The sequence below is a fragment of the Eptatretus burgeri genome, chromosome 7 (assembly GCF_056783735.1).
Source record: "Eptatretus burgeri isolate ZD-2024b chromosome 7, Ebu_testis_v1, whole genome shotgun sequence".
In the NCBI taxonomy this organism is placed as follows: Eukaryota; Metazoa; Chordata; class Myxini; order Myxiniformes; family Myxinidae; genus Eptatretus; species Eptatretus burgeri.
In genome coordinates this window covers 87,234,408-87,250,773 of record NC_140967.1, presented here as the reverse complement: position 1 = coordinate 87,250,773, position 16,366 = coordinate 87,234,408, and the positions used below count along the sequence as shown (strand labels likewise).

The window sequence follows — 16,366 nt, the reverse complement described above, 5'->3', positions numbered from 1 at the left end:
ACACGGCCACACGCATAGACAGAGAGGGTTTAAATACCTTTAAACTTCTACACAAGTTTAAAGTACAGTCAACCCTTGCAGTCCGCGTGTTCGCGTATCTGCACTTACCTTTTCAACACCCTTTCTCTCCATCCACGCCGATACTCCTACGTATCCGCAGAAAAAAAATGATCTTCTCCCACCTCGCACTCCTTTGGTTTTCATAAGTTTTTTTTTTAACACTTTCAATGCTTGGATAACATTATTTTCCTTCATTTAACATTATGTGTTAAATTATAACTGTAATGTATCGCCGGAAAATATAAAAATTTGCCTACTGCGTCTTCCGGGAACATCCTCCTAGCGCGGACAAAATAAACCTCACCCACCCTGAACACGTTCGTATTTCATAAGTATTTCAACATTTCCAATGTTTGGATAACAATATTTTCCTTCATTTAACATCACGTGTTAAATAATTATAGTTGTACTGTATCGCTGGAAAATATAACAATTTAAAAGTTTACATTCTGCGTCTTCCAGCATCTGCCGCATCATTGTCTTCTGGCTGCTTGGCGGTTGGTGAGGTGCGGTATTTTATTGTGATAAAACTTTGTAACCTGTTTATATAATCATAGGTTCAAAACGTCCATCAAGTGGTGCATCTGCTGAAGAGCAGAATAAAAAAAAAAGTGAAGAAAGTGATGACTAATGGAAAAAGTGAAAATATTCTATCGACTTGAGAGTGATGCACGTGTTACTGTGTTGGTGAAAAACTACCACGTCAATGAGTCCACTATTCGTTCACGATAAAATTAGGGCTAGATCAACACAATAGATCTCCGCAAAGGCAAGAGCACAACATAATCGATGTGAGCGATTTGTGGGTGGCTCCTGGGAGATCGATCGGCTACCTCCGTGCCATGGCGGCTATGTCCAAGCAGAACTGAATGGGGCAAACCCACCAACAGGACTCCAAGCAGAACTGACCAGGGAAAACCCACCAACAGGACTCCAAGCAGAAAAGCCTTCTTATTGATGGTAAACGTTATTTATTTTGTCTTATTTTTCAATTAAATGTGTTTTTACCTTCACATTCTGCGAAAGGTTATGTTTTGGTCGGCGTGTATTTATTTATTTATTTATTTGTAATCTTGTGATTCGTATAACTCAAAAAGTATTAAACCGAATTGCATGAAATTTGGTGGGATGATTGGTTATTAGCCAGGAAGCATTCGATTAGATTTTGGGATCGTTCGGGTCAAAGGTCAAGGTCACGAAAAGGTCAAAATCGTCTTTTTACGATAACACGGTCAATTTTTATTCAATTTGCATGCAACTAACGCCAAAATGTTCAGAATTCAACGCCTCATCTTGTGATATGCAATATGACACAATGACGCCCATACTCTTGTTACCGGTTAGGGGTCAAAGGTCAGGGGGGTCACGACCTTGAAAAATATGCGGTTTTTGTCATAACGCGGTCAATTCTTGTCCGCTTTACATGAACCCAGCACCAAAATGTTCAGAATTTAATGCCCAATCTTGTGACACAATGACGTCATAACACACGTCACCGGTTGGGGTAAAATGTCGGGGAGGGGGGGTCACGCCCTTGAAAAATATGCGGTTTTCGGCATAACTCAGTCAATTCTTATTCGATTTGCATGAAACCAGCATCAAACGAGATTACCTTCTCTTGTTGAAACGTTGTATTCACCGAGCTTGCGAGTGAAGACTCGCCAAAACGACGTGAGTTGATTGTCGTTTAGTCCGTAGCCCCCGAAAGTCGGGGGGGGGTCATGACATTATAGATCTGTGGTTTGTGTCATAAGACCATTCATATGAAACCAGTTCCCCACACTCATACCAAGAACAAAAAAAAGTAGTGGCGGCGAAGGTATGCGCTCTATGAGTGCCCGTTCTAGTTTTTAATTTATTTATGATTTTTGGACTTATTTTGGGAGGAGGAGGAGGAGATTGGGACCATACTCTGTGCAGAGTGTTGGTGCTGCCTAAGCAGTCTCCTTGGCTATTGAGCACAATCCTGGACGGGTCGCCACTCCGACACGGTATACCAGCATGCTGGCACTCATTTTGCCGACCTTGGAAGGATAACAGGTCGAGTTAACCTCACCTGGTATTAATTCAACAGCTGAGCAGGATTTGAACTCAGGACCCGAGGATCCAAAGCCCTCCACCTTAACCATCAAGCCAACACCAGGCATTTTGGGAGGCTGGAACATATCTCATTGACTAGCATGTTATAAACTGTTCACCATTCGTGATTTTTCCGTTCGCAGAAGTTTAGAAGAACGTAACCCCAGCGGACGGTGAGGGTTTACTGTATTATGAATCAAGCTTTCTCAAACTACTCCATTCCAATTGATCAAATTATGTTTTGTAAAATATAGAAAACGAGATTATGCAATTCCGGTGTCAATATTGCAATGAAAAAAGCATCACACGCTTCCTAAAGTGTCCGCACCAAATAAACAATTATAATCAGGTTATTGACATGCTATTATATGGATGCAAAAATAACATGATAGTCCCCCATCTTCCCCCTCTTCTCCGCATCCCCCTCGTCAGTCAGTAAGTAAAATGTAGATTACCGTATGGCGTGCCTTGGTATTTCAAACAATCCACATGTTAAAGCTTTAAAGCCAGTTCAGCATCAATTCAAACCATTCAAAAATCTGAGTTTCAGGATACCACGTATATGGTGTAAAGAGAGCAAAATAAAACGAGAGCGATTGAGAGCGTACCCATCTGACACTCGTACATGTTCCTTGGGCTCTGGTTATGGTCCGAGAATGGAATGAAGTTTGCGATGATGCTGAGCATCGTGTGAGGGTAGAGCTCTTGGTGGGTGCTCACTCCCGGAAGCACCTCTTGCGCCCGCACCGCCACGTCCAAGTATATCTGATAACACATTCATGTTTTATTACGAGGGATCCCAGATCCAGTAACCGAGGGTGTGTACGAGCATTAAAACGTCTCAAACACGTTTTAAACATGGGTTTGATGGCTGTGGGGAGGACTCTGGCCTGGTATCCCAGACGTTGTGGGTTCAAATTCAGCTGGAGGTAGCGGTGTTGGGGATTTGGGTTCTAAATTTCTAGAAAACTAAGCTAGTCTTGGGGGGAATTACAGTGTCATTGACAGACATTTCCTCACACACAGTTGAAATTCAAACTTATGATTCACATGCAATATTATTTATTTATTTATTCATATGCAGCCTGTGGCTGCTTGGCTACATCATTTCATCATCAACACTCACTGCCATTTGCATCGCAAATCAACTCCAGGAGGACACGTCAAAGACTAAAGCTTAAAGACCTGCTCAAAGGTGCCAATAAGCTCTTGAGCATTCAACGCCAGGTTCCAGACAGGCCGGAGCAACCTTCCAGGGCTGGTGAACAGATAAAGGGCAGGATAAAGGCCTGGCTCATCCAGCATCGGCACAAGAACGATCTCCATCCAGCTGGGAACTTTATCTCCACGAACCTGTAAAATGCACACGAGGAAAGTCGGGATCAGGTGTAGATGACTATGACCCCCCTTGTGCCGTCGGCTACAGGGGCAGTTTCATTGGCAGGGCGTTACAATCTCGGACAGGTCGCCAGTCCGACGCAGGATACTCGACCGGCACTCATTTTACCGACGTCAGTAGGATGACAGGCTGAGTTAACCCTCTCGGTGTTATTTTGGCACGGTGGGGCCTTGAACTTAGGACCGAAGCCAATCACCTGAACGGTTAAGCCATCCATGAAGCCAAAGGTGGAGGTGACTCCAGGTATAACTAGAGGGGGAGCACTCGGGAGAGTGCAAAACCTCCGCCGCCAGTACTGCTAGGTCACTCAAGTGAACCTGATATCCTATTCATTCAATTTGACGTCAACAGTTCTCAGAGAGTTATAGTTTGCAACTTTCCCTTTAACTTTTACATCCTCAATTCATTCGTCATAACTGGATTCCTTGAGACAGAAATTGATTTTACGTGGGTATATCCACCTGAAGTTCTAAAATCAGCCGCAATTATAATTTTGGCATGTTTTTTTGTTGGAAATCACTTAAAACATGTAGAAATGCAAAAACAAAAAAAATTCAAATATTTTTTCAAAATGGCCACCATAGCGGCCATATTGGATTTTGGGCCAGGTCCAAAATCTAATGGCATGATCCTTGGACCAGACCTAAACCCCCACCAAGTTTCGTCGAAAATCCGTCGAGGAGTTTTTCCGTAATACTGTTCACAAACAAACAAACAGAAAGGGGTGAAAACAGTAACCTCCATCTATCTTCGATGGCGGAGGCTAATTATGGTCACCATTTGATGATGCATTGGCAGGCCCCCCCTAACAAACGGACGCCAACGTTGTCAGACGGAATGAAAACCCACCATTCTTGTTACAAAACAGCTAAAATTGATGAAAAAGCGGCCCGAAATTGAAACCAACACAGTAATTACGGTCGCAATAGCAGATATAATGGAAACCAACACGTTTATTCTACACACAAGAACGGACAATCCCGAAATAGATTGGTGGGGAACGGAAGCAAGATTGGTTATTTCCATCGTGAAACGTCCGAGAGCGAAACAAAAGCGGTTCATTCCGGTTACTGTAGTGCGAACAAGATGGCGGATGCAGTAGAACGACTTGTTACGGTATGTAAATTTTTAGTGTTTGTGCCTCGAACATAAATGTAATATAGATAATATATAGTGGGTAGTACCTGAAGTAATTTTAACAATTTATTAAACCGAATTTTGTTGTGATGATAATGTTTGGTTTGCCTGTATTTCGAGCTCCCGAGTGAAGGATCGCGAGTTGTGTATGCCCAGTTCAACATAGGGGATCATGTATGGGATCTTTTTACAGTTTTTACTTCATATTAACTTTGTTATTTTAGTGGAATTTGCAATTTATTATTAAGATCAAATTTTACCTCTTGCAAATATAAACGATCAATCGTCACTGATCGCTGCAGCACGGGGGCACGAATTACACGAAATGTCAGTCACACATTAAGTCAAGAGGGCGAATTTATCGCTGCTTGTGTAATATCCCGAACCACAAACGGGTTTTCATTAACAGACATGATATATTCAAGGCAGACTACGTTAAAGTTAACTTACCATAACTTCAAGAACTTTTCAAGCCGCCATGTTTTCCACATTATGGTAACCGGAATTAATGGCTTTCGCTTCGGTCTCCGCCGTTTCGCGACGGAAATAACCAATGTTGCTTCCATTCCCCACCGTTCTATTTCGGGATTGACCGTTCGTGTCCGTCACGACCGTTCTTGCGTGTAGAATAAACGTGTTCGTTTCGGTTATATTTGCTATTGCGACCGTAATTACTGTGTTGGTTTCAATTTCGGCCGCTTTTTCATCAATTTTTGCTGTTTTTGAAACAAGAATGACGGGTTTTCATTCCGTCTGACAACGTTGGCGTCCGTTTGTTAGGGGGGCCTGATTGGGTGAGGTTTACGGAAGACAACGGTGACATCATTGTCGTGCATCTCTAACCTTGAAGTAACCTCGACAGCTCTGAATATCAAGAGTGGTGGAAGTGAGCAGGAAGGGCATATAAATCAACAGAATATTGATTAATTTGTGGGGAAAATGAGGAAAAAGGTGGAAAGCTGCAATTTGGATGAAGTCTGCGGCACCTTAACTAATACTCGGAATTTTGTTGTTAAATGGCCAATTACCAAAGGCTTTCAGGATAGTTTCCTCTCTCATCATGTCAGGTACAATTACAACAGGGACAGCATGAGAATCAAAAGCAAGGTCAAAATTAGCACAAAAAGGAGACTGGATGGTAAAATCAGTTCACCTTGTGCGCTCGTAATGTGTTGGCTATGACGGGTGCAACATCTTTCGGCAGCCAACCCACTGCCGCACCATCCAGCAGCACAGGGTAGTAATTAGAATACGAAGTCCTTAAACAACCATCCACCGGTTCCATTCCTGCCATGCCATGAGATGCGGAGTCAGTGTGCCATTAGCTGCTTCTTTCAAAGGAAGCACCGTGTATCTTGAATAGTAGATTTTACTTGAGACACACGAGTCTTACCCAGCGAGCAAAGCAGTGCGGGTAGGCCCAGCGCGCCCGCCGGAGCAGACGAGACCGTGCAAGGTGCTGCCAAGTGATTGAGCAGACCGCACGGCGTACCGTCTGGCGTGTGCACAGGGCACAGAAATCCCCAAGCCGCAGGTAAGAGCCGACGTGCCGTGGTGGTGCGCATGGCGGCAAAGGAAGCACCACGGTGCACGCTGCGGAAATGTGACAAGTAACGCCAAGAGTTCAGCTTGTCGGCAACTACGACGAGGCCTGACTCTTGCATCATACCGAGTCCTGAGTGCATGTGCAAGAAAGAAAATGCATCAGCGCCAAGGCCTTCAAAATATGTATCACTCACGCAACAGCTGCCGAAGGTCATCCGAAAAGTTCTCTCACCCTACCTGCAATGATGCATCATAACCATCTTCTTATGTTCGAACGTGTCTAATAAATAAAACGTTTCTCAATCAATTTGACGTGCCAGAAAGGTTCAGTAAAGGCGGTTCTGAACTCACGGTGATGAAGAAAAATGCCTTCCAAACCCAGCATTCTGAACACTTTCCCAAAAGGAAACCATTTCACATCCGCTGAAGAGGTTAACACAGCCACGTCCGCTCTCCCAAGGTTTCCGTGCTGGGATAAAAGGATCGGGCAACTGCTGAACGAAGTGCATCGAAGAGGATGGAGATTTTACGTAGAACAACGCGATACGAATAAAGTCCGTTTATGGTACTACACCAGTTAAAGTAGAGGCGGTGTGACTGAACTTTTGGGATGATCCTGGCAATCACAGGATTGTGCGCAACATTATTAACAACTCACTCAGGTCAAAACATTTAAACAATAAATAAATAAAAACTGCTGAATTATGACAACAAAACAACATTTTAATAAATTCAATTATCAATAACAGGAAGCAAGCATGATAAATATATGTGGAAAAATTACGGGCCCAGACTGAGAATCAAACCCAGGTCCTCTGGAAAACGGTACCGGCGCTCTGCAATCTCAGATATCTGTGCAACCCACCAGCTGAGCCACTGTCTTTCCTCTGCTGCTTCCGGGGCACTCACTGCCAACCATCGGAGCAGCTAGGCCTGCTCACGAGAGGGTCTTATGGTAAAAACAAAGTCCTGCCATTTTTTGCATATCGGGTTTTCCAGAAGACCTGGGTTCGAATCCTGGTTAGGGCCTGTAATTTTTCCACATGTATTTATAATTTTAATAAGTTGCTACAAAAACACCTGCAGTTTATAAATCGTTTTCAATTTGTGAACAAGTTCAAAGGCCAAAGCCATATAGATTCAATTCTCTCAACCAAGCATTCAGTTCGGGACACAGAGGGGAAAAACTTTTTGATTAATATTTAATTAGCGATTAAGCAATCGAGTTGAGATTTGTTGCCCATGGTCTGTGAGAGGGGAAGATCAAAAATAAAGGTCTTTTCTTTATTAGGTTTACATGGAGGGTAAAAGGGAGGAGGACTACCAAGGCTGTCCATTTCTTATTTGCGCCAATGGTTAGTGTGGGCGAGGGGAGCGAGGGAGCGAGAGAGAGAGAGAGAGAGAGAGAGAGAGAGAGAGAGAGAGAGAGAGAGAGAGAGAGAGAGAGAGAGAGGGCAGGGGGGAGTGGTGTAAATTGAGAAAAGGAAAACTTTGTTTATTTGTGACTAACTCGGGGGCCCATTGGTCCATTGGACCAAATTTTCATTCGACTTCACGGCCTTGGCGATTTTGTGAGTATGAACAAAAACAATCGGTTTCCCAGCTTAGAAGCCTTGGAACCCTAATAATAATAATAATTAGAGGTCTTTCAGGGTCTGAAAAACTCTTCAAAGGTTGAAGGGATCTCAGCAGTCTTAAGGGTCAAAAAGTACATTCCAATAGTACATAATTAATTAATATACCACGTAATTGACACACACAGACATACGAGAAATGAGGCTAGGAGAGAAGATGGTAGAGGGGAGACGATGAAGTTAGGAGAGGGGAAGGAATGGGCATGCGTGTACAGAGTATATGGAGGAGGTTGAGGCGGTGTCAAGTTTTCCCATTTTTGCATCTCCATTAAATCGGTGGCACCACATCAAGAAAAGGAGATTGGGCTGAATGAGTGTTGTAAAAATCAGGTGCGATTTCTTGAAGATTTAAACTCTAAATGCAAAATTGCTCTTCCCAGGGATATTGAGAGGACAGGAGAATTTGCAGGTGGCAACCAATTAATTAATGACTTATTAATACATGCAGCAGGTGGCAGTTCCTCAAGAAAAGGGTTCCAATTCCCCGTTTGTCCAAATGCCGTACTCACCTGATTGGCTCCGCAGGGTGCCGGTGGCGAGCAGGTACTCCATTGCCCGGGAGAGGTCTGACACTTGGCTGAATAGCCGGGTCATATTGTCCACATCCAAGGGGAAGGAGCCAATTTTCTGGACCCGCTTCTCAAAGGCTATCTTTATGGAATACAGCCAATTCTCCATCTTTTCCTGAGGCAGAATGTCAGCATGATGTCGATAACAACAGGTATCACATATCTACACGCGGTCATTTATTTGTGAAGGTACAAATTAGTATCCAATCAGTGGTTGCATACAACTCTTACTCAAACAAGGCGGTGCTTCACTTTCCCATTTTTTCCACCATAAAAACACACAAACTAACTATACGAGTCCACTGTATTACAAAGGATACCCTAAACTCGATTAATTCAGATTTCCACTGCCATGTGATCAATGGTCCCCACGGCATGCTTGCCAAGTGCAAGTCGGCAAGAGTGAGCAGCCATGGGAATAAAACCCACACCGGGCAATGAAGAAATAAAATCATTTTTAACCACACTCGGTGGTGTAATGGTTAGAGCAGCATTTCTCAACCTTTTTACCCTTGTGGAACCCTTGAAATAGTTTTCATGTCTCAGGGAACCCCTGCATAAAAATTATTATATACCATTATTAATATCTAGCTCTTTTATATTTTTTATCGTAGTTCACGTGGTTAATATAATATTTTTTTCGGATACCTGGTTTAAGGAAAAAATGACCCCCTTTTTGTCAAATTTATTGGCAATGAAAAAAAAAAAAAATACTGCCAAGGTTTTAATTCACTAAAAAAATATATCTGTAAACACACAAAAAATATACATAAACAACCAATATCACATACGTATAACACATATAAACATAACGAAAGTATATAACTATTACAATAACATCGTTTATTGACAATATCAAAATAACTTTATCGAGTCAGTCATTCAATGAAACACGAATCCGCCGCGTGCAGGACGTCCACTAACCAGTGAGGGCGGTTTCACACTGGTGCCATATAGACAGCGTTAAATACATTCCCTATGGTTGTTATAATTGTAAATAATAAGAGATTGAAGCCTCTATTATAATAACCAAGGAGTTTCCAACAATATGCCGTACGTGTATAGTAAAATTAAGAATATTAAATCAAACAAAAACTACTCAAAAATACATTAGCCTATTTATTACTGTTTCTCGCAGAACCCCAAGCAACCTCTTGTGGAACCCCGGTTGAGAAACACTGGGTTAGAGCATATGCTCTGAGTCTGGGAGGTCGGTGGTTCAAACCCCGACTGAGTCGTACCAAAGGATCAATTTAAAGATGGGACGCGAAGCTTCCTTGGTTGACACTCAACAATTAAAAGGATAGAACATAGACATTGCGCACAGGCCTGAAGGCCTACTCCTGCATTAAAGCCCCTTGCAAGGGATCTCATTTTTAACTCACGGGGTACCCGGCATTGCTCGAAGGTAAAATTGAGAATCGACAACAAAAAATAAATGAGGACAAAAACCCATTTATTTCAAAACTTGCATTTTTCTTTAAAAACAAAACAACATAACGTGTACGTACACAAACACCAACACTAAAAATTAAATAACTACATCAAAGCCTCATTGTAAACAAAGTTCCTGGTCTTACCTTCTGGTATAAAATAACGTAAATGTTTTTCATAAGCAATCAAGATGCTTATGAGAAAAGCAAGTTGTTGTCAAACCGAGTCCAACCACCTGTAAAGATCGTCCTTGGCCTTGTCCATGGACATTGCAAAGCTGAGTTGGAGGGGGAATTGAAGTCTCTTGAATTTGAAGGCCGTGTCAGTTGGGATGATAAGTATCCGAGGCAGAAAGACATCTTCACTTTTGAAAGATTTGTCTTTCTATTGATGCTCCGATTCACGTTCAAAATATACCGTTTGATTTAAACACGTTCCTCGATCATAAACTGGTAAGACAGACAGACGGACATGAACTAATTGCTTAGCCATACTTTTTGCTTCGCGTGCGTGGGGTAAAAAGTCTGGAGTGCAAAGGAAGATGTTTGTATATCGTCAAATCTCTCTTCATGGCTCCCTGTCTATAGTGGCCACAAAAAATTGTCCTGCACGTAAAACCAACGTAAAGCAACCTTAACACAATGGCCACCTGTCTCACGCGACCAGCGGAGTGCACGACGGTCATCGTTACGTTAATTTTCCTCGGTCAAAGGATCAGGGAGATAGTTCTGCACTTGTGTAGATTCACACTTCAGGGCACAAAATCAAGGAGCCCATGCTCTTCAGGTGGTCCAAGATGGTTGATGTGTCAACTTGGTGGCAATTGGCCCAGTACTCAAGACATGATTGGCGTGACACACACACACACACACACACACACACACACACACACACACACACACACACACACACACACACACACACACACACACACACACACACACGTTCATAAGATAATAAAGAATCCGTTCTTTCAGATGGGATAGTTCCCCTACGCTCGTGATTTGTAATATTAGCTTCCACGAGGTGGCACTATATGATAATACACATTTACAGAGTGTATTGGGGTCCTCCCCCCTTCAGATAATGCAAGAATTCACCATTGAGAGGTAAGGCTAAACTCAAAATAGCACGATCTCAAAAAGGTGTGAACGGATTTGGATGAAATTTGATGGACATGTTGGGTGTGTGACAAGGAAGAATTGATTCAATTTTGAAGATCCGGATTCGAGAATTATTTGATTTTTAAAGTGATTCTTCACCATTGAAAGATAGGGCCAAAAACTATATTTCAAAAATGTATTGGGCCCGATATGTTCTCATGGATCAGGCATTGCGTGGCGGAGGTATACGCTCTACCGAGTGCCCTTCTAGTTCTTCACTGAATTGTGTCACGTGATCCAATCTGGACAGGTTTCTACATCGCAACATCCCGGGTTCTCCTAAATATCCTTTCCTAATTGGAATATTACAGTTTTTCTCGATTGCTAAATCAATGTTAGTGAAACTGGCCCTCAAGACATCAATTTTAAAACCCACGCAACCAGAACTGCATTAATTTTTTACATAACTGTGAGTCGTTTATGGTTCTTTTCGTGGCGCACAAAGTTCAAATCGTAAACACGATTTAGGAAAACACTATATGGAGGATTCAACATTCGTCACAAAATTCAATTGAATGAGTCTTGTTCATCAAAATCAAAGCGTTCGTTTGCAGCAGAAAGCAATCCATTGCAATTGCATTGATCTGTACCTCATGTGCAAATTGCTCAATCACCCATCAGACCTTAATCATGAATAAAGGAGACCAAAAATAAAGGAGACCAAAAGGTGAATTCACAGTTGTTGGTGAGAAACGGAGGACTTGAAAGACGAGGACGACAACCTGGAGCTCGAAGAGGAAGGGGCTGTCCGTATCCGTGCCGGTAGGATTAGAGGGGAAGGTGCACTTGTAATCTCTCAAATGAGATACGGCAACAACAGTTGACCATGTGTGATAAGTCATGGACTTGTGATGAGAGAAGCTGCGCAGAGGGTACAGCCTAATCTTAGCAGATCCACAGTGGCATCAATTTAATTATTCAAATGTTCAGGAACGAGACGAGGTAAGTGTCCGTACATCGAATTTTGTATTATATTACAGTAAATTTGGAAGTGCAGTTTTGCTGTCATTTAATTCTTGCATTATCTGTCAACATTCAATTAATTATGTTTTTCATCATAAAAATGAGTGAACCCACCATGCACAGACACGTTTGATAACTGTAGTCCGGCATTCATTTATACTTTTCCCAGGAAACAGGGCAAGTGGTTTTACGAAAGCCGCAGCCATGACATTAACCAGTCATCATAACTTTCACCAGACTTCACGACTGTTCGTCACGGGGGGGGGGGGGGGGGGGTTCGTTCATGGAGGCACTGGACGACACATTAGGGAAAATTATTTCCCAGAACACAATGGGTGTCAGCGGTGTCATATAATGGGAACGCTTTTCAAACGGGAGACGAGACATTTTTGGGGAAAAAAAATCTCCCTCCCCAAAGAAGGCCAACCGACGGGGGTTTGTTCATGTTCATTCCAATAAATGATGAGTGTCAAGCAAGGAAGCATTTTTACCATTTTTGCACCATTTTTATTTGCACCAATGGTGTGCACCATTTTTAGTCTCCAGTATGAATCAGCCAGGGTTGGGATTGAGCCACCGACCTCTCAGACTCAGAGGGGACGCTCGAGCCACAATGCTACAATATGGTGTAATCAGGTTTTCAAAGCAAAATACACCCATGAATCAAGTAGGTGATCGGAAATGAGGAAGTCGCTCATTTATGGGGGGGGGGTCGCTCAAGACTGGGTCTACTGGAGATCACTTTGCTACATGACACACTCTTTCCACAATGCTTAAAACTTAGCCAAGGACAACACTTACAAAACAGCCAAAGTGTCGCAACTCTGTGTCTAATCAGAGGATACACATGCAAGTTGACCAACTATTCTCACCCTTTTATAAATTATCACAGCCTACAATGTACTGAACAAAATTAAACAAAGCTTCACTCATTTTGAAAAGGACCAAGTATATCATGATCAATGGCTAAATGTGAACACGATGTGAACCACACTGTGTGTGTGCCTCAACTAATAATGGCAATCTAAACATGATGCAGTAGTACTCTTTACTCGTTTAACTTGGAAATGAAAAACAGATTTCGAAACATCAGTATCTTAAGGGGTTCCTCAAACCTTTTCCCCAAATCTATCCTTTGTGATGACACAAAGACTTTGTGATGACACAAAGACTTTGTGATGACAATCATTCCTGCAAATGTCTCTGCTCTTCCTCTGCTCCAATTGGTTCATCTGATCATGCACTTGTTCATCATCTCACATCTACTATCCCTCATGTTAACTCATCCTCGGAATTCTTCCACAGAAACCTGCTCTCTCATGCATAGAGTCATCCCATCTCGTGGTCAGTTATCCTACCCTTCTTTTCCTACCCAAGGTAAACTGAATCACGTGGTGAGGCAGTTGATCTGAAACAACTTGCCTTCTCTTCCTGGAAAGCTAATCTGAAAGCAATCTCAGCTCATTCCACAAAATCCATAACAAGTATGGGTCCACACTCTCACGAGAGCCAGAAAACAATATCTGTCCAACCTCAAGGATGAATTTTCAAACTTGGCTCCCTCCTCTAAAACCTGGTGGCACCTTGGCAAGTCTGTCCCTGGTGTACGTTTCCCTTTCATCACTTCCCTCTCTCGGGCACTTCAAATGGCACCACGATCAACTCTGCTCATGAGAAGGCTGAATGCCTCAATTCGAAACAGCCCACGTGTACTAAAAACCTGTTCTTCCGCATCCTCTCTCTGCCCTTTTCACCCTGTCATATGCACAAGGTCATATTCCATCTAATTGGAAGTCAGGTAACATCAATATATTGCATAAAAAGGTGCAAAAACTCAGATTACTTCCAATCATCAGCAAGGTTATGGAATCCATCATCACAGTTGATATCAAATACTTCCTTTTTTATCCAACCTCATCTCAGATCACTAATTCAGATTCCAACCAGGTCACTCCACCCTGGACAGGCTGCTTCTACTCACCCAACAATGGATGGAGGCTCTCAATGTCAGACATGAGATCAGGGCGGTCTCTCTGGACATATCTCATGCTTTTGATAGTCTGGCATTCTGCCTTGCTCTCCAAACTGACTGCCGAAAGCATCAAAGCCCAACTTCACACATGGATTACTCACTTCCTAAACTCTCGTAGCCAACGTGTGGCACTCAATGGAATCGTTTAATCTCCTCTCCCTGTCAAGGCTGGAGTGGCCCAAGGCAGTGCTCTGGGCCCAGTCCTGTTCCTGATCCATCATAAATGATATCTCGAACGCTCTGGAAAATCCTCTGTCTATTTGCTGATGACTCCTTCCTGTGCCGTGACATCCCTCATCCTTCAGACAGACAAGCTGCAGCCTCTTCCCTCTCTTCAAACATTGAAGAAAAAAAAAAAAAATCACAAGCTGGTCAAACTCTTGAAATGTCTTTCAATCCTGACAAATCTCACTCTCACTGTCCCTCACCAAAAGGACCATCTGGCAAACCCTCCTTTCTACTTTATTAACAATCCTCTTGAGGAAGCTCAGTCATTCAAACTCCTAGGTCTCATCATCAGCCACGATCTTTCTTGGGGAAAACCACATTTCAAAGTTGGCCTCCAAAGCCAGCCGCCGACTGGGCATCCTCCATCATACAAAGTCCTTCCTTGGTGCACCTGAACTCTTATCCACTTACAAGGACTTCATCTGTAACTTGATGGAATACTGCTGTCCCCTCTGAGCTGGCTTCCCTGCCTTACATCTTGCTCATTTTGATGCAATGGAAACCAAGGCCTTTAAGATGATTGGAATCGCCCACAATCAAGCGCTGAGTCTATGGGCCTATCACTTTGCCATCGCAGACAGGTCAGTGGTCTCTGTCTTTTACTGTGCTCTTTATGTGCTCCACCCCCCCCCTTCATCAACATTAATGCTCCCTTCTTTTTTAACTTAAAAAAAATCCCACAAGTTTCTGCAGGGCTCACATGGTCCACAATCTGGTGAAACTACCTATATCCAGCATCTCTGCTCACCTCCACTCATTTGTTCCTCTTTTTTTCCCCCCACCTGTGGAACCAACTCACACATCATCATCAATCTCAATCCACTCTCTAGGTCTTCAAGACAGCTGTTCCCCACAATCTCAGATTGTCACCAATCCAAAACCATGATTTATACCCTTACTAACCCCCCCCAATCCCCCCTTCTTCCAAATTTCGTTTTACCTCCTTGGAGTTCCCTTCTGTATCCATCTTGTCCACCCCATGCACACTCTCCTACCCCACATTCCTCCATACACCCAAATTTGGCAGCCCCCCCCCACCCTCTCTCTGCTCTGCTGTTCTTTTTGTTCTGTTGTATCCTGATCCATTCAGCTCTTCCACCCCCTCCCTCCTCCCCCCAAAAAACCACCACAACAACCCTAGGAATGAATGAATACAGTCATAATCTGTAGTCTCCAAACGTGGCGTCGAACTGAAGGTTGATTTTTACCTTTAAGTGCAGGAGGTAGAGATGACCGGAGGTCATCACCTCTTGAGTCAAGGGGCTGTCAGGATTTTCTTCGGCACACTCACCCTTAGCAAAGGCAAACAGCTTCTGGGTCATGAAACACAGCAGCTGAAACTTTTCCATGTTGGTGTTCAGATGGATGCACAGGCATTGACTGAGGTCATAAAGGGGTGAGAGAGTAAAAATCTTTTTTTTATTTTTTTTTTTAAACCTACTTAAAAACAGAGGGATTAAATAATTTTCTTCTTACTAAGAATGAAAGGGCTCCTTCCTCAAAATGTCCCATATAAAGCAACAACATTTTAAGGAGAGCATTTCTGAACGACTGTAAGGTAGCTTGTGCAGCTGGTCAGGTGCAAGCAAGATACAACGGGGAAAAAAAAACAAAACGAGAAATGATTTTAGCTTTTACTTGTCAGAGAAGGGCAACATCTGTAGGTATTAGAATGACCTCCTGTAAGTAACAAAGGAAGGGAGGGAGATAGAAAAGTGGAGGGTTAAGTTAGGGAGAGCTCGTTGATCTGGGCCTTGAACTGCTGAACGTTGTCGACGGCAGGGAAAGCAGAAGGAAGCAGTTGGTTCCAGAATTTAGTGGTGTGAGTGGTTAGCTGAAGCAAAGTGAGTGGAAAGTCATATTGGGGAGGGGGGAGGGGGCTTTAGTTTCGAGCTCTGCAGAGCAACGCCCATGGTAATACCGGTGAAAGATAGATAACACTGAACAACAAATTTCAAAAATTTTTTTTTACTGGAGATGTGTAAAGTGATTAAGACTAATTTGGGTACGCTGATTTCAAAAATCATAACCGTTTTGCTGTATCACGTCAGGATTTTCAGGAACAGAAATATTCCCATTGCCTAGAAGTCAGGATTTCAATGAAATTTACATATGTCTTTAAC

The 16,366-nt window shown here is 42.9% G+C and overlaps 1 protein-coding gene across 1 annotated transcript in view; it reads right to left on the bottom strand.

Moving 5' to 3' along the window:
* Positions 1–16,366, bottom strand: part of POLR1B (RNA polymerase I subunit B) — a 56,599-nt gene that overhangs the window by 16,147 nt on the left and 24,086 nt on the right. Inside the window, exons 7-12 of the mRNA XM_085889446.1 lie at positions 15,452–15,623; positions 8,364–8,538; positions 6,069–6,350; positions 5,829–5,962; positions 3,325–3,492; positions 2,748–2,904 (exon numbers count right to left, since the gene is read on the bottom strand). Coding sequence (XP_085745572.1) covers positions 2,748–2,904; positions 3,325–3,492; positions 5,829–5,962; positions 6,069–6,350; positions 8,364–8,538; positions 15,452–15,623 — 1,088 coding nt within the window. The remainder of the gene's footprint in view (positions 1–2,747; positions 2,905–3,324; positions 3,493–5,828; positions 5,963–6,068; positions 6,351–8,363; positions 8,539–15,451; positions 15,624–16,366) is intronic.